The 25,977-nt window shown below is 32.6% G+C and overlaps 2 protein-coding genes across 3 annotated transcripts; both read right to left on the bottom strand.

Annotated features, from left to right (window-relative positions):
- Positions 1-1,181: 1,181 nt before the first annotated feature.
- LOC134706997 (uncharacterized) lies at positions 1,182-3,830 on the bottom strand. Of its 2 annotated transcripts, none has more exons than XM_063566418.1 (2): positions 3,690-3,830; positions 1,182-2,511 (listed from the first exon to the last, which is right to left on the bottom strand). In XM_063566418.1, exons 1-2 carry the CDS (start codon positions 3,718-3,720, stop codon positions 1,682-1,684), a joined length of 861 nt encoding a protein of 286 aa, XP_063422488.1. In that variant the 5' UTR covers positions 3,721-3,830; the 3' UTR covers positions 1,182-1,681. The 2 variants fall into 2 exon arrangements, with proteins under 2 accessions (XP_063422488.1, XP_063422489.1); XM_063566419.1 differs by having other exon boundaries at positions 1,184-2,519.
- An 8,041-nt stretch (positions 3,831-11,871) lies between these two features.
- On the bottom strand, positions 11,872-22,539 carry LOC134706996 (14 kDa phosphohistidine phosphatase-like). Its single transcript, XM_063566417.1, has 3 exons — positions 22,171-22,539; positions 13,481-13,605; positions 11,872-12,054 (listed from the first exon to the last, which is right to left on the bottom strand). Exons 1-3 carry the CDS (start codon positions 22,445-22,447, stop codon positions 11,962-11,964), a joined length of 495 nt encoding a protein of 164 aa, XP_063422487.1. The 5' UTR covers positions 22,448-22,539; the 3' UTR covers positions 11,872-11,961.
- Between the last annotated feature and the right edge of the window lie 3,438 nt (positions 22,540-25,977).

The following is a 25,977-nucleotide window of genomic DNA, read 5'->3' as shown; positions in this document are numbered from 1 at the left end:
TGGAAGCAAACAATTTAGGAAAATAAAAAAAAAGTTTTTTATAGTTGGTAAATTCTGTCATTACTAAATGTCCACTAAAATAACATACGAAGGTAAACATAAAAAACAATATTCATTTTCATATCCTTTCTCTATAAAGTACTATTTCACTAGTATATACTATATCTTATGGGGTTTTTTTCCAAAGAAAATAAAATTGAAGTTTCTTATCATAGATAGAACACCTATTACAATCACATGACATGAAATCTAAGTTTAGTTGATGGTCAGTAGAGGTTAAATTAGTATTTAAATATGCAAAGTCACATGGAACAAATAAACAAACATTTAAAGCACATGTATATTGTTTTTATTTTGTTTAGAAGGCTGTTACACTACTTATTCTTACTCCATCAGGTAATCGACACTTCAAAAAATAAAATTAACATAGAGACCTAATGGGAAACTTTTTTAAATATAGTCCAAAAATTATGAAATTAATAATCAGAGTTCGTATATACCATATATTAACATACATCAAGGAAAAAATTATGAATTCATAAAAATGAATTTTTAAGAATTTTTTTCTGCAAATATATAGAAGTCAAATGGACAATACCAATTTTTTTGTGCATTTTTATTTATTATTTGGGGGAGGGGGGGGGGGGGGTATTTGACAGGGCTCACACTATTTCTAGTTGATCATATAAATTCATTTAAAGCATAAAAGACAAGTTAAAAGAGCAACGGGCGTATCATGCGCTAAAGCGCAGCCCTTTATAAGATAATGAGGACATAATATGTAGATGTGCATATCGACAGGAAATTTTGATTCAATATTTGTTCTAGGAGTTGCACCCTTTGAACTTATTTGCTTTAATGTACTACAACAGTTTGTCATCGCAACTCCTCTGAAACCACACAACAGAATTTCACGAAACCTTTTAAGATAATAAGGACATACTATGTAGATGTGCATATCGACAGGAAATTACGATTCATATTTTTTTCTAGGAGTTGCGCTCCTTTGAACTTATTTGCTTAAATGTACTACTGCAACAGTTTGTCATAGCAACTCCTCTGAAACCATACAACAGAATTTCATGAAACTTTGTAGGTAATAAGGACATACTATGTACTTGTGCATATTGACAGGAAATTATGACTCATTTTTTTTTCCTGTACAATTTTCTTTTATTACACTTATCTAATTTCTCCAATGACAATGTGGGTACATGGGGTATGTGAGTGCCCTCACTAAGGTACAGGATATTTTATTAATCAATCATAGTGCCCAAAATTTGAGCTATACAATCAAATGAATTACAAAATATATAGAAGTCGGTGAATGATTAGAATGATTTAAAATTTTAAAGTACATTCCTGAGAGAACAAAGGGCGGATTCAGCCATTTAAAAAAGGGGGGTTCCAACCCCTGGAACACCACCACCCCCACCCCCTGCCTCTCCTTGTATCCGCCACTGGAACAATCAACCTAAGGCAGATAACTGGCATTGCTAGTCAATTAAGATTGGAGTCTGACAACCCTTCCATGTGTGAATTTCAATCAGATAATAACTCTGAAAGACATCAATATATAGGAGAGGTACATAGTATTACATTGATCTGCCTAAAACACTGAGTATTGGTATTGACAACACTAATTCTATACTTTCAGGTCAAGTTTCCATACAATATTGTCTCATCTTCTTTGTTGTATTCTTTTCTCTTTAAAACACACATGATTGTCAAACACTGCCTCTTTAGTGAAATATCTTTTGCATGTACTGCATTTCATTACATTGGGTCCCAACATCTCTTGGAATTTTTCTGCTGAAGTTAAGAATTTTTTAATGATTGGTGGCACACTTGTAGCAGACAAATAATCAATCTTGGAATCAATGATGGTTTCAATGCATATTTCAATCAATGGTTTCAAACGTGTAAAATTGTCTTCATAATATGGTTTCCATCGTGCCCATTCATCTGTCCTATTTTGACGTTTTCTGAGTGAGGCATATATAGTTTCTATTCCTTGCATACACAAATCTAATGGTGGGGCTACTAAACCAACATTCCCTTCAACATTCAGTATTTTCAGTGTTTTCAATTTGTTCTCAAACACAAGAAGTTCTGTAGGTAGTCTTTCAAACAAGTTATAACTCAAATCTATGATAGTCAGTCTTGGAAATGTACCCTGAATACGAAACATAGTCGACGGAAGTGCTTTTAACTTGTTATGTGATAAATTTAACACTTCTAATTGTTTTAAACAAACAATTGACCATGGTATAAAATCTACCAAATTATTTGAAAGATCAAGTTTTGTAACATTAACAAAGCGGCCAATGGAATCCGGAACAGTAGCAAGTTCAGTTTTTGTGATAGTCATTTTGATCACTTCTCGTGGTTGTTGGCATGTTGATAATGAGGCTGTATCAATAAGATGGTGCTTTGACCCATACATGTATGTTTCCATTTCTCCTCTATTTATCAACTCTAAAAACCTGCTTTTCACTGCACCCATGTTGACTGTTATTCTAAAAAAGAAGATGGAAATTCATTAACAATACAACAAAGAATGACGAAACAGGTTTTAGATAGATTTACTGTACTGTATATTTGAGAATTGTGTGTGCATTTGAAATTGTGCTTGTTTCACAATGAACAAAACTGTGACATTAATCATAATGCTTCATAGTAATAATGCTATTCAATTTTCAAATGAAAGTTTTAAAGTTTGCCAACCCTATCTTGTCACAATTTTCACAAAAACATTTTAATGTTATGAAGTAAATATATATACACTATGATGTATGGAAAATCAAATACAGCTGTGAATCCAAATAATGAGGTTTGCTGTTAGAATAGAGATGCAAGTTATAGCTAAGGCAGCAACCATTTGAGATTTTCTGGGGGGGGGGGGGGGGGGGGGGGGGGGGGGGGGGGGGGTGCTATGGATTTTTTGGAAAAAGTTTGTTTCCAGTTTTTGGAGAAAAAAAATCTGTTTTTGAACCTGAGAAAAAAAATTGTTTGTTTCACCCTCAGCTGCCACTTTATGTAATGTTAAAATTGAAAGAAAATTTTTGTTTTCGACATGTCGCCAAAAAAGAAAGATTGTCTTTCGCCAAAGGCAAAAAAAAAGTTTGTCCAGAAAAAAATCCATAGGCCTCCCCCCCCCCCCCCCCCCCCCGAAAATCAAATAGTTGCTGCCTAACCATAGAAAATAGGTTTGCTCATTGTCAAAGGCCCTGATGTTGAATATAACTGTTAATTCTTATGCCCTTTGGGTTCTACTACGAACAGGCGTATAGTTGTATAGTTGTCTTATTGCCAATTGTAATTGTATTATATGTCTCTGCTCAATCAGGTGAAGATGATTGACTTATGGATTGTTGTTTCGAGGTCAGTGACAAATATTTCATGAACAATCAAATAAAAGGGGTCTGCGAAACTGAAGTCATAATTTTAACCAGAGACATATATGTCTCTGTTTGAACTCAATGACCACATGTAGTCCAAACCAGAAAGAAATCAGGTGGGCTTAACCATTTTCTCTAATAATGATCTTAGCCTTCAAGCTTAAAAAGAACTCCTGACTTCCACAATGGCCTGGTGTTATGTTGATTGAGTGCAGCTGATGAACTATAGAGTCCTAAAGAAGAAGATCTAGTGAAAAGTTTATAAATAAATGTAAATGTTTGCATTACCTAATATCAGTGCTTCTGTTTGGTTAATCATTCCCCAATAAATTATGGCCACCTAACCAGCACAATAGCTCTGAAATTGGCATTGGACAGGACGTTTAAACAAAAATTTATAGTTGGTTACATGTTCTAAATATATCTATGATGTTTTCCCAACTAAAATTTGAACCGAGTTCGGAAGAGACAAAGTTTTCGTATCGGAAGTGATGTGTTAAAACCACGTAGCTGTCAAGGTTACAGATTGAAATAAACAATTAATTTCCCCATAGGCGACAATGGTAGCCTTTTTCGAGATACAGACTTTAGAAAGTTGATTTTCTTAACGAAACCTTGCTAGAATCAAAGAAAAGTCATTACGACAGTATTTTTTGGTCCAAAAAATATAGGTTCGCGTTGCTTTTCTTAGCGTATTTTGTACTTATCTCCCATGCCTATCAATTTTACCCTTAAAAATACGCGTCTTGTCGTAGCGTTGAAAAGTCATCTCAGTGCCTTTAGGGCTACGGAATAATTTTTTTTATTTTGCCTTTTGTATAAAGCAGAGTGCTATGGCAAGCCGAAGTGGACAAAAAGAGCTATTTTCTAATATTAAAAAATCATTTTCTAATATTAAAAAATCATTTTCTAATATTAGAAAATCATTTTCTAATATTAGAAAATCATTTTCTAATATTAGAAAATCATTTTTTAATATTAGAAATTCATTTTCTAATATTAGAAAATCAAAAGTAATTTCTAATATTAGAAATTCATTTTCTAATATTAATAAATCATTTCCTAATATTAAAAAATCATTTTCTAATATTAGAAAATCATTTTCTAATATTAGAAAATAAGGTACTTTTTAATATTAGAAAATGATTTTCTAATATTAAAAAATGGTTTTCTAATATTAAAAAATGATTTTCTAATATTAAAAAAGGATTTTCTAATATTAAAAAAGGATTTTCTAATATTAAAAAAGGATTTTCTAATATTAAAAAATGATTTTCTAATATTAAAAATCATTTTCTAATATTAAAAAATCATTTTCTATTTTCTAATATTAAAAAATCATTTTCTAATATTAGAAAATGATTTTCTAATATTAGAAAATGATTTTCTAATATTAGAAAATGATTTTCTAATATTAGAAAATGATTTTTTAATATTAGAAAATGATTTTTTAATATTAGAAAATAGCTCTTTTTGTCCACTTCGGCTTGCCATAGCACTCTGCTTTATACAAAAGGCAAAATAAAAAAAATTATTCCGTAGCCCTAAAGGCACTGAGATGACTTTTCAACGCTACGACAAGACGCGTATTTTTAAGGGTAAAATTGATAGGCATGGGAGATAAGTACAAAATACGCTAAGAAAAGCAACGCGAACCTATATTTTTTGGACCAAAAAATACTGTCGTAATGACTTTTCTTTGATTCTAGCAAGGTTTCGTTAAGAAAATCAACTTTCTAAAGTCTGTATCTCGAAAAAGGCTACCATTGTCGCCTATGGGGAAATTAATTGTTTATTTTAACCTCAATGTCTAGTGTGAAAATAATATTAAAGCATCACTTTAATTACTTGATTCATTCAAGGCTGAAGCAGAGACATGTAATATGTATTATGTGTCTCAGATTCATGTAATAAAATATTATTCTAAAGTTATCCTTGTTTAAACCAGACAGTCACACATACACATTGCAGACTCTCATTGCATATAAATTATGTTTCTATTTAAACCAATGATTTATGTACTATACAAATCCTTGTTAAGCATTTAAAAAAGATAATCCAGCAATTAATTCTTATACATATATGGTCTAACCAACGATAATACTAGTAAAATAAATCGTCACGGTAACATCATTTTCTGTAAAAAAAAAATGATTTTTTTTATACTTGCTTGAAAAAAACATTTAAAAAAGGAATAAGAATATTATTGAGATTTATCCACAAAAACTATACTTATGCCTCTTGGTTTTCTTTAGTGAAATTACACTTACCTGGTGCACTTGAGTCAATATCAACATAATAATAATTGAATTTTAATATATTGCTATTATTTTGTTGTTTGTGTATTGCACATTTTATTGTTTATAATGTTAATGCTTGTGTGCTATATGCCCTACTGGGACCTAGTTTTGTGAATACAAATATTCCATTCTATTCTATAGTGTAAACCTTATTTTGAATAAACCGAAGCTTGTCTTTGAGTTTCTTGGATAAACCTTCATTCTAACACAAGCACAACTTCATGCTAGTATTAAGATGACGTCATTGTATTAATGCAGTACACAATGTTAAACCATTTTCTACATACGGAGATGTCTTAGGTTGGGACAAATTCTACTTTGTAAAGAATCACTCTGATTCAAACCTCAACAAACTCTGAAACTGACATTATCAAGATGTTTGATTTGTTGATTGACAACATATGTGTAATGCTTGGATCGAGAACGTGTTTTTCAAGTTTCCCATGGGAATCAATTGTGCCCCTCTTCTTGCCGACTTGTTCCTTTATTCTTACGAGACTGACTTCATACAGGAACTTCTTAGGAAGAAAGAAAAGAAGTTAGAAATATACTTTAACTTTATGTTTTGCTGTAAAGATGATGTTCTCGCATTTAATAATTCAAATGATTTGGTGACTAGTGAACGCATCTATCCCATCGAACTAGAGATAAAGGATACAACAGATACAGTTAAGTCTTCCTCATATCTTGACTTAAATCTAGAAATTGTCCATAAGGGTCGGTTGAAAACAAAACTTCATGACAAAAGAAAAGATTTCAGCTTCTCAATTGTGTACTTTTCATTTTGATGTATCAACATTCCAGCAGCGTCTGCACACGGAGTATATATCTCCAAATTGATACGATATTCAGGGGCTTGTATTTCCTATCATGATAGAGGTTTGCTGCTCACACGGAAGCTATTAAACCAAGAGTTTCAAATGATGAAGCTGTACTCATCTCTACGCCACGGTAAATTATAAGGACGCAATCGCTTATTGTATATCCGTTCACAGATGATACCCATGTGTCGTTACTACAATCCCGTTCCTTTTCCCGAATGTGACTTACCGAGTAAGACTATATAACGGGTTTGTAATAACACGAGCAACACGATGAGTGCCACATTTGGAGCCGGATCTGCTTACCCTTCCGGAGCAAAAGAGATCCCCCAAGTTTTTTGTTGGGTTAGTGTTGCTTAGTCTTTAGTTTTCTATGTTGTGTCTTGTGTACTATTATTTGCCTGATTGGCCTTCTTTTTTTTTAGCCGTGACATTGCCAGTTTATTTTCGATCTATGAGTTTGGCTGTCCCTTAAGTACCTTTTGCCCCACTTTTCTGTACCAAGTCTGGAATTTAACAGTTTTCAATTCATTCGATGTGGTTGAGCTTTTGATTTTGCCTTTGACAATAAAGGGACTTTCTGTTTTGAATTTTCATTGGAGTTCGTTTTATAAAAACTGTTTATCCTTATCAGCTTATGATCGTAAGGCCAACAGCTCTTCTATATCATTGTTCTAATTTGATGTGATATTTTCACATTATTATGTTGCTTAAACACACACTTTTGCTGTTTGTTTGTGCAATAGGTTAACATAAACACTAAGACTAGTACTAATAACACCTGACAGGCAAATCCTGTCACTTGAATAACAACTTTTTAGATAATATGGTCAAGCAATGAGTAAAGTAAGTCTTGATGAAAACTCTTTTTGCTTCCGTAATAAAATGATTTAAACTGTTGATAACTTTGCTATGTGTTCGGCACAGACAATTATTTGTGACCATGAATCAGATGTTAAAATCTCCCATTATGATTTCTCACCATCAACTCTTAACTGACAGAGAATTAACTCTAGTTCAGACAGTGAGGGTCGAAAACTTGTTCCACCATTGACCAATAACGGGTTTTGTTTTTGCGGTAGTCCTACTAATTTCATCTAAATCAGTAAAATTCATTCATTTAGAAAAACCTAGATCGTCTCTGATGTATACATATACATACCACAGGCGCTTGGGTCTATGATACATTTTTTTTTAATTTTTTTTTTATTAAAATTTTCAATTTTCTATATTTATAATACATATCTATCACTTCTGTGCATGTCTCACCTAGTTTCGAGTGATTTAAACGACCCAGAGAAAATACCAAATTTGTTTCTTAGTATGGATAGTAAAATTTGGTATTTTCTCTGGGTCGTATAAATCACTCGAAACTAGGTGAGACATGCACAGAAGTGATAGATATGTATTATAAATATAGAAAATTGAAAATTTTAATAAAAAAAAACTGTATCATAGACCCAAGCGCCTGTGATACATACACCACCTCAATCCTTTCCAATCGAATACTGACCGCTAATATTAACCTCTATATTTGAGACTGGTTGATCTAACCATGATTCAGTAATGATTCATGTCTGAAGGACATGCTAACCTTGAAGTGATTTTATAAACCAAGTATAGTTATCCTAATACTCAAATATAATAACTGAATAAAACAGAAGCACTTGACAAACTTAACCAACTATATATTTTTAAGCATACCTGAATCATGTCATCAATTAAGATCTAGAATGGCTATTTTGGAAGCAAGAACTCTAAAACTGTAGATCAATACATTATTATGCCATTTTCAGTCTTTCTTGAATTTTATTCACTAACTTATTTTCGTGTTTCACTTTACGCTCCGACAGTGTTTAGACATATCATTTGCAGTAACGTGTTGTTCATTCTATGTTCACACTGTTCGGTCCACTTATTTACCTGTACAGATCACCATCATACTGAATTGTCTGAAATGCTACCAGTACTAACAGTACTGAATTGATTTACCCTTTGTTCTATTTTTAGTAACTGCAGCCATGTTCATTAATAGATGAAATCCCATTATACAATTCTTAAACCAGGCTCTTGGGAATATTCAGGTAAAGCAATGTAACATTTGGCAGAGAAAGTTGAGATGAGCGGATTATTTAACAGTTTACAGCAATAATCAGAGGACACCATATGCCAAGTAACAAAAAAAAACCTAACTTGGCCTTTAAAGCTGTGTCTGCTAAAATTGTTTAAAATTCTTCATTCAAGGCCAATAACTCATATAAGAAGTTGTCCCACAGTTTTGATGTCAATGACAGTAGATAGATCTCAACATTCTGGATATTTATGCTCATGTCATATTTGTACTATCATACATGTATATCTGTTTTCAAAATAAAAGACAAATAAATGGGGAATGTTTCCATGGGACACTGATGATGCCCCTCTTGCATATAACATTGTAAAGGAACATAAAGGTCCACTTGTAATGTTTGTCTATCTGATTTTTATAGTTCGTTCTTATGTTGTACTGTTATACCACTGTCCCAGGGTAGGGGGAGGGTTGGGATCCCGCTAACATGTTTAACCCCGCCACATTATTTATGTATGTGCCTGTCCCAAGTCAGGAGCCTGTAATTCAGTGGTTGTAGTTTGTTTATGTGTTACATATTTGTTTTTCGTTCATTTTTTTACATAAATAAGGTTGTTAGTTTTCTCGTTTGAATTGTTTTACATTGTCTTATCAGGCCTTTTATAGCTGACTATGAGGTATGGGCTTTGCTCATTGTTGAAGGCCGTACGGTGACCTATAGTTGTTAATGTTTGTGTCATTTTGGTCTTTTGTGGATAGTTGTCTCATTGGCATTCATACCACATCTTCTTTTTTATATAACTCAAGAAAAGTAATTTAAAGTAAACCTATTCAAATTCAAATATGATCTGTGTGGTGTGGCAATAAGCATTGTGTATTTGATTCATAACATTTGGTTGAGGCAAACTTGAGAACAAAAACACCAGCAGTTTTTTTCCATTTTGAAAAGGGGCATAACTCTAAAGAAGACAAGAGTGCACACACTGAAATGTTTTGCCTTCTTTACTTATCATTGATATTATGTTGATAGTCCTCAATATAAAGCTTTATTTCAACTATCACATAAACTTAACATTAACCAAGAAAACTAAACATTAACCAATGAACCCTGAAAAGGTCAGATGAACCATACCAGGCAGACATGTACAGCTAACAATTCTTCCATACAACAAATAAAGTTGACCTCTTGTTTGAAGTTTAAGAAAAAACATATAAAAACACCAAAACATGACACTGAGCAATGAACTGTGAAAATGAGGTCAAGGTCAAATAAAACCTGTGCGACTGACATATAGATCATAAAATATTTCTATACACCAAATATAGTTGACCTATTGCATCTGAGACTACTATAACACATATGTGTTATAGTAGTCTCAGATTGCATAAAGTATTAAAAAAAGACCAAAACTCAAAAACTTAACTTTGACCACTGAACCATGAAAATGTGGTCAAGGTCAGATGACACCTGACAGCTAGACATGTACACCTTACAATCATTCTATAATATAGTAGACCTATTGCATACAGTATAAGAAAAAGGACCAAAACACAACCAGATGCTCCGCAGGGCACAGCTTTATACGACCACAGAGGTCGAACCCTGAACAGTTGGGGCAAGTTATGAAGTATGGACACAACATTCAAGCTTGATACAGCTCTGAATTTGGATTGTGATTAAATAGTTGACCAAAAATTAAGAATATAAATACATGGTTAGATTTGGCATCAAAGAACCCCAATAATTCATTTTTTTTTTTAAATCAAACAAAGTTTAATTTTGGACCCTTTTGGGCCCTTATTCCTAAACTGTTGGGACCAAAACTCCCAAAATCAATCCCAACCTTCCTTTTGTGGTCATAAACCTTGTGTTAAAATTTCATAGATTTCTATTTACTTATACTCAAGTTATTGTGTAAAAACCAAGAAAAATGCATATTGGGACCTTTTTTTGGCCCCTTATTCCTAAACTGATGGGACCAAAACGCCCAAAATCAATTCCAACCTTCCTTTTATGGTCATAACCCTTTTGTTTAAATTTCATAGATTTCTATTTAATTATACTTAAGTTATTATACTTAAGTTAGAGTGCGAAAACCAAATGTCTTCGGTCGTAGTCGTCATCCACGACGACACCAACGTCATACCAATTTAACTATATATGCCACTGAACAATGAAAATGAGGTCAAGGTCAGATGACACCTGCCAGTTGGACATGTACACCTTCCATACACTGAATATACTAGTCCTATTACTCAAAGTAATGCCAAAAATCATGAAAATGAGGTTAAGGAAATAGGACATGTGACGGACGGAAACTTTGTAACATGAGGCATCCATATCCAAAGTATGAAACATCCAGGTCTTCCACCTTATAAAATATAAAGCTTTTAAGAAGTTAGCTAATGCTGCAGCCAGATCCCTATCCCTATGTTTAGCTTTCTGCGTCAAAAGTCGCAGGCTCGACAAAAAAGCGTCACCAAAATACAAATTGTTTTTGAGTTTTGTGGTAATTAGCATTGTGTATAAGTTTCATAACAATTGGTTAAGGCAAATTCATTTAAAAGAAGGGAAACCAATTTTGGGATGATAGATGTACCTACATACAGACGGACAAGGTTAAAACTTAGTGCCCTCTCTGCCCCCAAGGGAGCATAAATCTTTGTTCCTATGATCTATTATTTGCCATCTTTTAACTAATTATATGTCCTTTCTGGACGGGAACCTTGTACTATGTACTTGCACTATGTATGCAAACTCTGAGATGGCTTGTTCCCTTTGTCATCTTGTTATTCGTCCTTCGATTTTTATTATTTTAAACACAGTCTTGGATACCTTCCTTTGCTTCTTCCAAGAATTTTCCTAATAGTAATGTTCAGTTGTGGAAAATACAATTATCTTATAAGATCTTATAAATTTTTAATAATTATTATAATTGCTGTCTTAATTATAGCTAGAAACAAAGAAATTCTTTTTGGTTTATTGGTGCTTTGTTAACTTACTTAAAAGAAAACTGATAGAAAGGTGTCTCATATAAATGTAATTCCCAGAAACAGAAATATGGCTGTTTGCTCTTGCTCAATTTTTAAACTAATTCAAGCACAATTTCAATAGTAAATTAACTAATATATGGCACAGAAGAAAGTGAGAGGACAACAGATTAATAACAGTACTACTAGGATCCCAAATCAGGCCAGCAAATCATGGATTATTGACAATTTTTATAGCCTAAGAGAGGATATATATGATTCTTCAGTGATAAACAAAACTTTGTAAAATCTTTCTTTTTCAAGTCTTATATTTAAATAATATCTACAAATATGCACCAAAATAAATACAAGTAAAATGTCTTCTATTGCACATCAAAATGTTAGTATCCTTCATAACTGATAGAAATGTTCTGATATTTGTATTTCTTGTCTAACAGGGCACCAGTTATTTTGTGATCTGCTTGTCCATATGCCTGAAAGTAAAGTAAGATCAACAATGTGAAATATGTACAGCAATAGAAAATGATACAATGATAAATAATTGCAGTAGCAGGGAAGTAACTCAAAAGATAAAACAGTGATGTCCTAATTACTTCAAAGTTACTTCCCTTAGATTATTAGAAATTTACATTGCAACAGTTTTCATGTTGCAAGGTTTTGATAAATACCAATAATTTGACTGGATGAGAATGGTATAGCAAAAATAAGAACTGACATAATGACATAATGATATCTGATACATATATCTCAATACACATATATGAATTCTAAAACATTATTTATAATTTTTGGGGTTTTCCAGGAGTAAATCTCATAGATATAGGAAGATGTGGTGTGAGTGCCAATAAGACAACTCTCCATCCAAATAACAATTCATAAAAGTAAACCATTATTCTTTATTAACTCATGATTGTTAAAAGTCATCAGTGTTCAAAAAACAATGTGATTTTTTTTTTTATCAATTTAAAATTTGGGATACTCTTATCATGCTTATCTTAATATAAGTATGTGTTATTAAATAATTCAGATATATATTTCCTTTGGTGTTAGATACAACATTTCAAAATTATTTTGACCTGTATTTCAATATGAAAACCTTTTTGCTAAGAGGTTAAGAAAATGAACAAGGTAAGTATTTTGTCTGACAAGGGTAGACAAAGTGATACTTCAATGAATGCTAATAAGATTCTAGGAAGAAGTGTCTAATATACATGATACATGTATGTAGAGTATTTGATCATTACTAATATTTGATTGTTTGCTTACATACTTGGCACTGTATACATGTAATTAGACAGTTCCTGAAGTGCATCTTATCTCATACACATTCACCCACTACCTAATCATTGATTGATTGATTGATGGAGGAACAGTAACAAAGGGCAAATATAGGATACATCACAACAACTAATTAAGTTGACATGGACCCTGCTTTGTACTAGAACCAACATGCAGAGCCAGATTTATAATGTTCACTGTATCACAACACATTATTCTGACTCAATCTTTACACTTGTGTATGAAGTGGCCCTTAAAACCAAGACTTTTGGTGACCTAGCAAGGGATCAAACCACTGATGGTCATGAATTGATACGTTGGACTTAAACAGGCTGTCACAAAGTGTGTGCATTAAAGACAGATTAATATATGGCCTTTTCCATATGAACTCAAATATCATCCTGAGATGTTAGTCAAGGGCTGATATGGGTCGAGGGATGATACCCAGGATGATATGGAAAAGGACATAAATTAATCTTTGTATCACATACTACTGATGTACATACACACCTAGGCTGATAATCTCATATCAGCCCAACAACTTGATGTCACAGGTTTGAAATTATGGCTACAATGTAGGTTACTTTGCGCAAAAACTATTGTATGATAAATTAAAATAACCTGAGAATGGCCATATATTGACAGTTTCTTCTTTGACGAATCATGTTCTATTCTGCCTCCACCCATACACTCACAGTCCAAACCTGCATTTTCTATTTCTGGCACAACATCATCATAGATATCAGCTGTAAACACAAATTAAAACAAAGTTTAACTTACATATATACCGTTATACATGTATATATATATTCAACAAGAAATAAGTTCAATTTTTTCAAAAATTAACATATGACTTACTCTTCCCTCTTGTCCAAGGTATATTATATCATATGTATATATAAACAAACCAGGAGTTAGTTAAAATTCCCCCATACTGGTGATAAGTGTATAACTTTTACAAAAAGAGTGATTGTTGGTATTCAAGGTGACAACTTTCTTACCATGTTATATCTATTGAGTACACACCATGACTAAGAAATATAGCATAGTGTTAAACTTCAACCACCAGCATCAGTGGCGGATCCAGAGAGGGTTCCAGGGGTTGGACCCCCCCTTTTATTGGCTGATCTATGCATTTGAATGGGGACATATAGTTGGAACACCCCCTTTAACCTGGGTTTGGAACCCCCCTTTTTAAAATGGCTGGATCCACCCCTGAGCATTCTTTACAGAATGACAACAACAAAAGTTATTTTATCAATAAAATCTTTGAAAATCATATTAATGCTTAAAATGTAATTCTGCCATGTCAGTTTTGTTTCATTCTAATTAGTTGTACATGTATGAAGCTTTGTTTGTTTTAAACATGCAACCACAAAACATCAAACTGATTAAGAAATAGATGGAGAGTGCAAAATTCCACACAGTATGCATTATTTTTTATAACATTTTAAATCAACAAAATAGAAATATACATTGAGAAAGGGGATTATCCTAAAAATCAAATAAAAGGTACATTACTGTAAATGATTTAGAATACCGTAATCCAATATTTTTTTCAATTATATAGTTATCATATTCAGTCCTGTTTTATTCTTACATAAAAATTAAAGTACTATCAGGGAAAAATAACCTTGAAAAAGTTAAAGATGTTTTAACAAGCAACAGAATGTACTTCTCTTATCAAATATTATGGTCTCTGACATAAAATTATTTTGACACATTCCCTCTAAATTGTCTGTGATGTAATTTGTAATGAAACAATCCCTGTTATAATTAGATATGATAAAGATGAGATTATCTGTCTATACACAATCTTTTTATTTAGGTTGTTCATGTCTAAAAAGAAGGCAGATAAGACTTGCAGTTATAAAGGTGCCAATAAAAGTATAATTTATGTAAAATTTGATAACCATGTTTTCAACTAGTGGAGACAAAAGGCTATAACTAATGTGCATTAGCAAAAAAGGAACTCATACCACATCTTCTTATATCTACATCTAGTGTAAATATGTTATCTTAACGTCTTTCACAAAAATGTTACTTTAAGTGCAAATTTTTGGCAAAAAACAATAGAAGATAAACAAGTATTTAAAGACAGCAAGTACACTGCAATCAACTAACAAGATGGAATTTTAGCTTTTGCTCACTAATGAGACCCCCTCCCTCATAAGTTAATAAGTATTCTGTAAACAGGAAATTGATGAGAAATGGATGTGAAAATATATTTCACAGTATAGCATATATACATGTATATGCTGACTTGAAGCTTGATACAAACTTTGAGGAATTTCTGATTTGTAGTTACCCAGATGCATGTACATGTAGAAATGGTCACAATCTATATATTAAGGTATGGCAATTCCTAACTAAAGCCAACTAGATCCTGTGTTCCTAACCTACAATTTATATATATGAGCATCTTCAACAGTTGCCACTTTTCAGTATTTTTTATTGACTAGAATACAATTTATTAAAAAAAAAAAATTATTGTCATATCTTATATTGTGAATGGAAATGAGGAATGCGTCAAAGAGCCTGACCAAAAAGCAGACAACAGCCGAAGGCCACCAATCTCTCTATTTAATAGATTTTCTACTTATGCTTTTTTGCTTTTTAGGAAAAGACTTACCGTACATATAAAGATGGCAGAAATAACCATCCAGACATAATCAACAAATCTGTCAATAAATTCAGGTTGTTGTCTCTTCGACACATTCCCTATTTCCATTCTCAATTTTACATTTGTCAGTCCACTACTTACTGGAGTTACTGCCCTTGAATGAAGTTTTTACCCATTTTTGTGATTTTTTTAACAGTAGGCAGATCTCAACATTCTGAATGTTACCTCTACATGTATGTCCTATTTATAGGTTAATTGGTTGGCAGCCAGTAGGATCAATAGACACACTGTGACAGTTTTAAACTAGCTCTGATACCCCAATCATAATTTGTCCAGTAGAGAAGATATTTGTAATCTTTAACAGTCAAAGACAGACACTACATGTAAGTTATAGCTCTCTTCACTCTTTGGATCAGGTGAGCTTAAAGACCGACTGACACAATAAAGACAGTCACTAAGTTATAGCTCTCTTCACTCTTTGGATCAGGTGAGCTTAAAGACCGACTGACACAATAAAGACAGTCACTAAGTTATAGCTCTCTTCACTCTTTGGATCAGGTGAGCTTAAAGACCGACTGACACAATAAAGACAGTCACTAAGTTATAGCTCTCTTCACTCTTTGGATCAGGTGAGCTAAAAGACAGACTGACACAATAAAGACAGTCACTAAGTTATAGCTCTCTTCACTCTTTGGATCAGGTGAGCTTAAAGACCGACTGACACAATAAAGACAGTCACTAAGTTATAGCTCTCTTCACTCTTTGGATCAGGTGAGCTTAAAGACCGACTGACACAATAAAGACAGACACTAAAAGATGGCATTTAGCAAGGCAGATTAAACATGGAAGTCATGTGCATTATATTACACCTCAATAACTTTGTGCATGTAACTGTAAAAGCTGCAAATATCTGTTGATAACCCAAGATAAGGTTTTGTTTGGGTTCAACTCACAGCAAGATTGCAACAAAATATGCGATAAAAAGTAAATGTTGTACATGAAATACAGTGAAAAAAAGCTTTTATCCCCTCTTTTGGTCTCTATTTAATTAAGAATATCCCAATATTATATCTTAACCAAACATCATTTTGTATAAAGAAAAATTGTGTTCAGAAATAAAAGCCAGTTAAGAAATTGGCTTTTTAATGGCAAAAGGTTGCCTTTTCTAGTTTAATATAACCAGTAAAAGTCTAAAAATAGATGAAGTTCTGATAGCTGATTATAAGATGATGTTATTCTAACAATATAACATAATGTACTGTTACAGATGTATTACTTCACCTGTCTTTATTATCAACATTATACACAGGTGGAATATCTTGGCATTCTAAACAAGAGGCCAACAAGGTTAATATCCAATTTGTTATAGCCAATGTCTTTAGGTTGATATCTTTGGTATGTGTAACATGTGTTACAGATTTCTTACACATTTTCTGTATGCTAAAACAACATATTTCATAAATGTATGCATTTCAATGGACTATATGTATTTGGCTATCAGAAGGACAGGAACTACAAGAATTCTTAGTAACACAAAACTTAATTTATCTATATGTATATACATGTATACTGTAGAAAGAAACTTAATGTTGATATTATGAATATCACTATGTTAGATCAACTTTAATCCAAAACTTCTCTAGACACAAAATTTCTTAAAATGATAATTGAAATCAGTATATATTCAAAGTACACTGAAAGTCTTTCATCTGAATAACAACTTTCAACTTCAAACCCAAAATTTGTTACAATATTTGTACTTTTTTGGATGCTGATTTTTATGTTTTATTATAAGGATTTGTCCCTACCCCTCCTCCCCCATTCTGTTCAGAGAATAAAAGGGTGTTCTGATTTATACCAATCAATATTTTTCATAGTTTTAGTCCAATGCCATAGGAAGAAATTTGTTCATCAACTTAGATGAATGCTTTTTATTTTTATTTTATTCATTTTCAAAGGTTTGGAAATAAATTACACAAATTATAGTTTATAAAAATAATTCTTTAAAAGAAGTATTTGATGAGTATGGTTATCGTTGAGTATAAGATTCTTTATAGACATTCTGCCTTTTCATATCAGATATAATTTTGAAAATGTGGCAAAGTTCCAGTTTTGCTAAAACAAAATACAACATTTAATTTGGATCAAATAACATAAAAGGTGGATTTGAAGCCTGAATTGAGATTCATTAAGAGTTTAATGAAATCTAGCTACTGGTTTAGGAGGATGGACTAACAATGAATCAATAAAGGTCAAAGAACCATTGTAAATATTATATCATTATTTCCTCTTAGAAGTTACTCATATCTTATGCTACCATCAACATAACTATAAGTGTTTGCCTCATATATTCGATCTTGCAAGACAAGTTTACAATTTATAATTTTGGAAGATGATTTTCAAAAAAAAAAATGTAATTGCCAAAAGTATGCAGCAAAAACTAGGTTCAGTGTACTTACTCTTATGACCTTGACCTAACTAATTCATTCATAAACAACCAAGGAAACTGTCAGAGAGTATTACTTTTACTACTGATTGTAAACAAAATTAACTACAGATGTTTCTGTAATGAGGAACTCCTGTCTGAGGGGCTCACTTGGGGTTACTGGGGTAAATCATTTAATGAACAAACAGATTAGAAACTGTCAATAAGTCAATCATCAAATGAAACAAGATGCAGACTTTTCATTCAGATGGTTCGCAGCAAATATAAGAACTAGAAGCATAGTCTTACTAAATCAAAATCTGGTTAGTTGAAGCAATGTCTCAATTTTTTTGCCAAATGTGAAAATAAAATATGCTAGTATTTTTTTGGCAATCAATCAAACAAAAATTGTGCATAATTTTCAAACTTCAACTTATTTTTAGACATAGTGGAAATAAAATTCAATGAAGGTTCCATCAAAACTATCTATTTTCAATTCATTTCAAGCAAATCTTTAATAAGGGACTGTCAGCATCATACATTCATAGATAAATAATATACTGCTAATCAAAGTTCAAATGTATTGTCTTTGATATACCCGTAAGGTGATACTTATATGAAAATGTAGAAATCAAACCTGATGCCAAAAGTAGGAGTTTCTAAGTCATGAAACATGATCATGAAGTCCCAAAAAGATACCATTTTGAAATTCAGATGTACAGTATACATAGCTGACTCAAATCTAGATGAAGATAGAAGTTGAGCTTACATGTAGATTTGAATTTAAGATAGAACATAGCTCTATTCTTAATAAAATCTAATAAGATTCCAAAAAAACATTACGCTACACTGAATTACAGTGAGATTTTGTGATATAGTTCAAGTCTTAATAATACAATCTTCTTGTGTGAACTAGCACAGGCATTTATATTATAATATCAAGTGGGAAAGTAGATTTCATATATATTCTTTAGAACATGTACATGTAGGAACTTCAAAAATATCACTGCATATATACATAATTTTGTCATTAGCAAACATATTTTGAACTGAAATTGGCATTTGAATTTGAAACCCATCTTTAAAGACTGGGCAATAAATTTAGGAATAATAAATAAGGAAGTTATGTTTTAACATGGTAATTTAAAAGGAAACAGACAGTAGGAACACTTGTCACTGCAACCAGACACATTATATATTCCAACTGTTGGCCAACATGTCATTGCACTTTCCTCTTAAATTCTGCATGATTATAGGAGGGACATCAAATAGCAATTTTAAGTCTTTGACTTAATCTTAATTTGCTCAAACCTACAATCTCCAGCACTCAGGCAAGCAAACCCCCATGACCTAGCTACAAAAATGTAGGTGCTCAAACCCACAACTCTTGAAAGAAAGTTCAGCACAATCTCCCACAAGAGACCAGTCCCCTAAAATACATTTGTATGCACAACACAATGATTTAATATCAGCAGTTAGGTTTTGATCTGGGATGGTCCTGTCAAGAACGGCAGTAAAAATCGTGAATGTGTGATCCAAGCTTTAGATATAAGTACTCACTGATCGTAACATTACAATGGTATGATGGTACAAAATATACAATAAATCTTTTAAAAAATGTAACTTTCTTTGCAAATAATTTTTTTTAAAGTATTGTAACATTCCATGGTAAATGAATAGTTCCTTATTAATGTACCTCATTTTGATGGAATCATTAAAATTTACTTAGTACTAACAGCTAATTTTTCCAAAGGAACATCAAAGGAATACTGAGGATTGCATCATCGGAAGGTTTCATCATTCCACTCTAAATAACATATGGTTTATACACCTACATCCATAATTACATAATCTTATGGAATGAAAGTAATCAGGGCAAAAACATTTCAAGATGGGATTGTCATAATTTCACATTTTTATAACTTTTAGCTTGCATATTGTTTACTCATAATGTACATGTATCATGTATATTAATTAAACTTTCTCACTTTATTAAAGCAACTGACTAATGCATGATTGGAAAACACTTGTAAATTTTTAAATGGTGGACACTAAAACATTGTTTAGAATCAATAAATTTGAACATTTTGTACCGTAATAGCCATTAATACCAACATATCTTAAATCATATTTTGATACATGTTGAACTTCATTTATAATATACAGTGTAGATAGATTCTACCACTGCATTGAGTGTAATACAATATTTATCCACTAAAGACAGACTTAGACAGTTAATTGTAAATTTTAAATTTTTACTGTGGAGAGTGTATACAAATCATATTGCACAAAATGTTTTGTCGGAATGTTTCTCTAATGATTTTGGATGATATGCAGTCAATCTTAACTTGTCTTTTTCAAACAACCTGCCAAAAGATGGTTCTTTCTACTTTATGTCAAAAGTCATGTAAATATATATATTTAAAACTCAAGGAATATTGGTAAATACAGATCCTAAATTTCTAGAACAAGTTCCATAATGGATTCATCAAACTACATGTACATGTATTTTTCAGAACTCCATCAAACCAATGCAAGTTGGTCTTAGATGAATTTACATGTACCCATTATACATTATGTATTCTGGTCCTTTTCGGTCATACATGTACATATACAAACATGTAGCTATAACATGTAACTATTTAACTGTTTTAATTCTTATACATCGGACATCCTTGGCTTTCAAATATTTCTCTTTGATTGTTCCTGATACAGGTAAATCTCTAAAAGCAATCGAAATCAGACGTGTGAAATTTATACAGTAATTTTTTCGAACAACCTCATAATATTCATTTTTTTAAACAACCTCAAAGCAAACCACTTTCTGGTTCTCTCTTTTCTCTGGATTGGTTAGTAAAATGTACTCTTTAAAGAACATACATGTACATGTACATATGATTTTCCTAAAAAATTTTATCTGATCATCATACCAAACAGGAGCATATTATTAACCTGAACCTGGAACTACAATGTATCATTCTGACATCAATATATTATGCCATTATATGTATAAGCCTGAACATGCAAACTACTGAATAGAATGATGACAATTTTAAACATGCAAGGTAAGGGGAGGGTTGGCAACTTCAAATTATATATACGAGGATGTGGTATGAGTGCCAATGAGCATGATGAGACAACTCTCCATCAAAGTCAAAACTTGTAAAAGTAAACCATTATTCAAGTTATTGGTGAAAGTACATTTTTCAACAGGGAGCCTTGGCTCACATGGAACAGCAAGCTATAAAGTGCCTCAAAAATGACTAGTGTAAAACCATTCAAAGGGGAAAACCAACAGTCTAGTCTATGTAAAAATCAAGAAACATTTATGAAACACATCAACAAAATACTACTGAGCATCAGGTTCCTGATTTAGGACAGGTTCAAACAAATGCAGTGGGTTTAAACATTTTAATGGGTACCAACCTTCACCATTATCTGAAACAATAGTGTAACATCATAGAAAGACACACTATAAAATATCAATTGAAATGGCTTAAAGACATATTAAAACAAGTGAACATATAAACACTGAACAAATAAATAATTTGTTACCATACCATATTACATGATTAAGTACCTATCCTAAATTAGGAACCTGTAGTTCAGTGGTTGTTGCTGGTTCATGTAAGTCAAACATGTAGTGCCAGGCAGTCATTTAGTTTTCTCTAAAACATTGAATTTTTCATATGATATCTTTGACGTCCAGGCCTTTTATTGCAGACCGTTAATAATGGGTTTTACTCTTTGTTGAAGGATGTATAGTTGACTATTATATTTGCTAAAATCCACTTTTTTGGAACATTGAATGATAGTTGTCTCATCTGATTGGCAATGATGAATCATACCACATCTCCTTATTTTTATATGCAAAATGCATGAGTTCACCAACGTCTTTTGAAGCTCATCAGGTAGTACATGCATCATTTTGTGTTTAAGCTTTCAATGGTACAGAGTCAAGAAAAAGAAAGCTGTGGAAGAAATCTTTTTTTTTGTAACAGTATTAAAACCCTGTTTTCTGTATTTGTCTATAATGATATGCAAGAAAATGATAAGCCTGATATTGTCATTGAAACGTTAAACTTTGACATCTTTTTATCATTGAAAAATAGGGGCTGAGTCTGCCTCTAAAAGAAATTATATGGTGACATTTGTTAATTAAAACAACAAGCATGCACTCCGTCCTTAGATAAGAAAAAAGAGCTGTTTACCCGCACCATCCCCCTTTTTCTAAAATTTTACGGTTATGATTGGAGTTCTTACCGTGATAATTAGCTTTACCAGAACCTCTGACGATATGTTTAAATTCTCTGTCTTTGTCTGGGTCGTGCACTTTTATCAGAATGTATTTAAATTTTCCATGTGAATCAATTTTGACATCAGGAATATTTGTAAACTTCGGGTTTTTGTGCGCAGAAGGTGATGCGATATCAGTGGCTGCTACCGCCATTGTTTTGCTTTGTTGTCGAAAAATTGATAATGTTCCAAAACTATAATAATACAATCTTCCTGAATCAGCTGCTAATTTTCTGTAAAGCATTCATGGACTTCCAGCATTGATAGAAAAAGTGTTTTCCAAAGTAAATGTTTTGATTGGCTGAAAAGGGGATTCCCTTTTGTGGAGCGAAGTAAAAAGGACATCAATTACGGTTGCAGTCATGAAACTATATCCGTAGAATAATTAAAAAAAATACTCATAAATCATTGATCGACAATCCTCCTTTCCGTATCACTATCGTCGTATTTATATACATAGTTAAACTGCTAATTAAAAGAGTCTGAAGGACTTTTATCAAATTCATGAAGACAGGAGTGTCCGAAAAGCAAGTGAGTGATTTGCACAGGCTGTGACGAGTCGATATCAGTTTAAATGGGACTGATTTAGAGTTTAAATATATTAAAGTTGGCGTATACTTATAAAAATACCTCGTCTTATGATACAGTGGTATAAAACAATCATACATTTTGGCAGTAGGACCAACGTGTTTGTCACAGTTACAAATTTTATAATATTTTCTGCACAAACGGCTTCTGGTTTATTTGACCAGAGACATAAGTCTCCGATTTGGCGCATCCTTTTTTTATTGATTTACACGAGCCAAGTAGTATCTTTCAAAGTATAATTTCTTATTGTCGTAAAAAGCTGGGACTATTATACAGTAGACTATGCTATTGTGTCTATGATATATTGACATGTATTGAATGGCTGGATCCGCCGCCCCTGTGTTCTAGCAGATAATATTTTTTATTTCAATGATACCTAGATTTCAAAGATATCAAAGTTTATGAAACAGCTTACAGCATTTTTTAATTATAACAAGGAGGTTATATCTCCTTGGTTATAAAATTGTCTGAAAAATGGAAAACTGCCGCTTTTCAGTAATGATTAACACCCTATAACTTCGACACGTAAAATTTATAAATAAAAAAAAACCCACCAAGAATGTGCCATTAGTACACGGATGCCCCATCCGCTTAATCACATCATATATTCCGTGGACCATGAAATTGGGGGTAAAACTTTAATTTGGCATGCAAATTAGAAAGATCATATCATAGGGAACATGTGTTCTAAGTTCCAAGTTGATTGGACTTCAAGTTCATCAAAAACTACCTCATACAAAAACTTTAACATGAAGCAGGGCAGACGGACGGACGGAAGGTACAACGAGCGAACGAACGAACGAACTGACAAAAGGACACAAAGATCAGAAAACATAATACCCATAAATGGAGCATAAACTAGAGGCTCCAAAGAGCCTGTGTCGCTCACCTTGGTCTATGTGAATATTAATCAAAGGACGCATTCGAATTCATGACAAAATTGTGTTTTGGTGATGGTGACGTGTTTGTACATCTTACTTTACTGAACATTCTTGCTGCTTACAATTATTTCTATCTATATTGAACTTGGCCTAAAAGTTTCAGTCGAAAATGTTAGTTAAAATTTACAAATTTTATGAAAATTGTTAAAAATTTACTATAAAGGACAATAACTCCTTATGGGGTCAATTGACCATTTTGGTCATGTTGACTTATTTTTAGGTCTTACTTTGCTGTACATTGTTGCTGTTTACAGTGTATCTCTATCTATAATAATATTCAAGATATTAACAAAAAACGGCAAAATTTCCTTAAAATGACTAATTCAGGGGCAGCCCCCCTAACAGTGGGTTGTCCGATCCATCTGAAAATTTCATGGCAAATACATCTTGACCTTTTCAACAATTTTACTCCCTGTCCGATTGCTCTAAATGCTTTGGTTTTTGAGTTATAAGCCAAAAACTGCATTTTACCCCTATGTCAGTCTATTTTTAGCCATGGCGGCCTTCTTGGTTGGTTGGCCGGGTCACGCCACACATTTTTAAAACTGAATACCCCAATGGTGATTGTGGCCAAGTTTGGTTTAGTTTGGCCTGGTAGTTTCAGAGGAGAAGATTTTTGGAAAAGTTAACGACGACGGACGACGACGACGACGACGGACGATGACGACGACGACGGATGACGGACGACGGATGCCAAGTGATGAGAAAAGCTCACATGGCCCTTTGGGCCAGGTGAGCTAAAAACGTAAAAACTGAAAAAAATGAACTCTATTAATCAGCAGAGCAAGTGAACTACGTGACAAGAGGCTCTCTTGACTCTCGGAATTGCTCACCTGTTTTGCAGAGAAGATTTTTAAATGTTAGCAAACCATAAATACTTGATGAACAAATTGCGTAAAATTTGTCTTCAAAAGGCAATAACTCCTTAAAGGGGTCAATTGACAATTTCGGCCATATTGGGTTTTTTTTGTAGACCTTACTTTGCTGAAAATTATTGCTGTTAACGGTTTATATCTAACTAATCATTTACTAATGTACTGTGTATATATATATATTTCAGGTATCAGTCATCCTTATAATTAAAGGAAGATGTTGACTCTCATTTTATATCTATCTATATTAATATTTAGCTGGATAATAACAGAAAACTGCAAAATTTCCTTCAAACTACCAATTTAGTGACAGCAATAAAATTGAGAATGGAAATGGGGAATGTGTCAAAGAGACAACAACCCGACCAAAGAAAAAAACAACAGCAGAAGGTCACCAACAGGTCTTCAATGTAGCGAGAAATTCCCGCACCCGGAGGCGTCCTTCAGCTGGCCCCTAAACAAATATATACTAGTTCAGTGATAATGAACGCCATACTAATTTCCAAATTGTACACAAGAAACCAAAATTAAAATAATACAAGACTAACAAAGGCCAGAGGCTCCTGAATTGGGACAGGCGCAAAAATGCGGCGGGGTTAAACATGTTTGCATGTAAGATCTCAACCCTCCCCCTATACCTCTAGCCAATGCAGAAGAAAACGCATAACAATACGCACATTAAAATTCAGTTCAAGAGAAGTCTGAGTCTGATGTCAGAAGATGTAACCAAAGAAAATAAACAAAATGACAATAATACATAAATAACAACAGACTACTAGCAGTTAACTGACATGCCAGCTCCAGACTTCAATAAAACTGACTGAAAGATTATGATTTCATCATATGAACATCAGACACAATCCTTCCCGTTAGGGGTTTAGTATCATACCATCATAACATATGTGAGAAGAACATAACCCGTGTCATGCCAACAACTGTTTTTTTTAATAAATGTGTTTAGTTCCGATGCATATACCCTATAAGTGAATCAATATTAACGTCAAAATATGCAATCTTTAATGACCTGACAACAGTATCGTAACTATATCCCTTCTTAATAAGTCTATTCAAAGGTTTTGTTAGTTTCTGAGGTGAATACTGACACCTTTGTGCTTTATAAAGAATATTTCCATAAAAAATGGATGTGAAATACTTGATCGTATAAGAAGTCTGCATGTTGAGCTATATTTACGAATGGTGTCCTTATACCGATGATAAAATTTAGTAAATGTTTTGACCAGTTTGTGATGTCGAAAACCCTGGTGTTATTATTTTTCAGTAATACATAAATTTCTCTCGTTAAAATGTAATACATTGTTACATACACGAGCGAATCGTACAAGTTGAGATATATAAACACCGTAAGATGGTGA

Source organism: Mytilus trossulus, chromosome 2 (assembly GCF_036588685.1).
Source record: "Mytilus trossulus isolate FHL-02 chromosome 2, PNRI_Mtr1.1.1.hap1, whole genome shotgun sequence".
In the NCBI taxonomy this organism is placed as follows: Eukaryota; Metazoa; Mollusca; class Bivalvia; order Mytilida; family Mytilidae; genus Mytilus; species Mytilus trossulus.
This window is presented reverse-complemented; position numbering and strand designations above follow the sequence as displayed.

What these genes read in the sequence shown, in the direction of transcription:
- LOC134706997 (XM_063566418.1), bottom strand. Translation starts at nt 3,720, where the DNA reads ATGATTAACCAAACAGAAGCACTGATATTAG. An exon ending in AACAGAAGCACTGATATTAG is followed by an intron (nt 2,512 to 3,689) that starts GTAATGCAAACA and finishes TTAGAATAACAG; the next exon opens with TCAACATGGGTGCAGTGAAA.
- LOC134706996 (XM_063566417.1), bottom strand. Translation starts at nt 22,447, where the DNA reads ATGCTTTACAGAAAATTAGCAGCTGATTCAGGAAGATTGTATTATTAT. An exon ending in TGGTAAAGCTAATTATCACG is followed by an intron (nt 13,606 to 22,170) that starts GTAAGAACTCCA and finishes TTGTGTTTACAG; the next exon opens with CTGATATCTATGATGATGTT. An exon ending in CAATATATGGCCATTCTCAG is followed by an intron (nt 12,055 to 13,480) that starts GTTATTTTAATT and finishes CTTTACTTTCAG; the next exon opens with GCATATGGACAAGCAGATCA.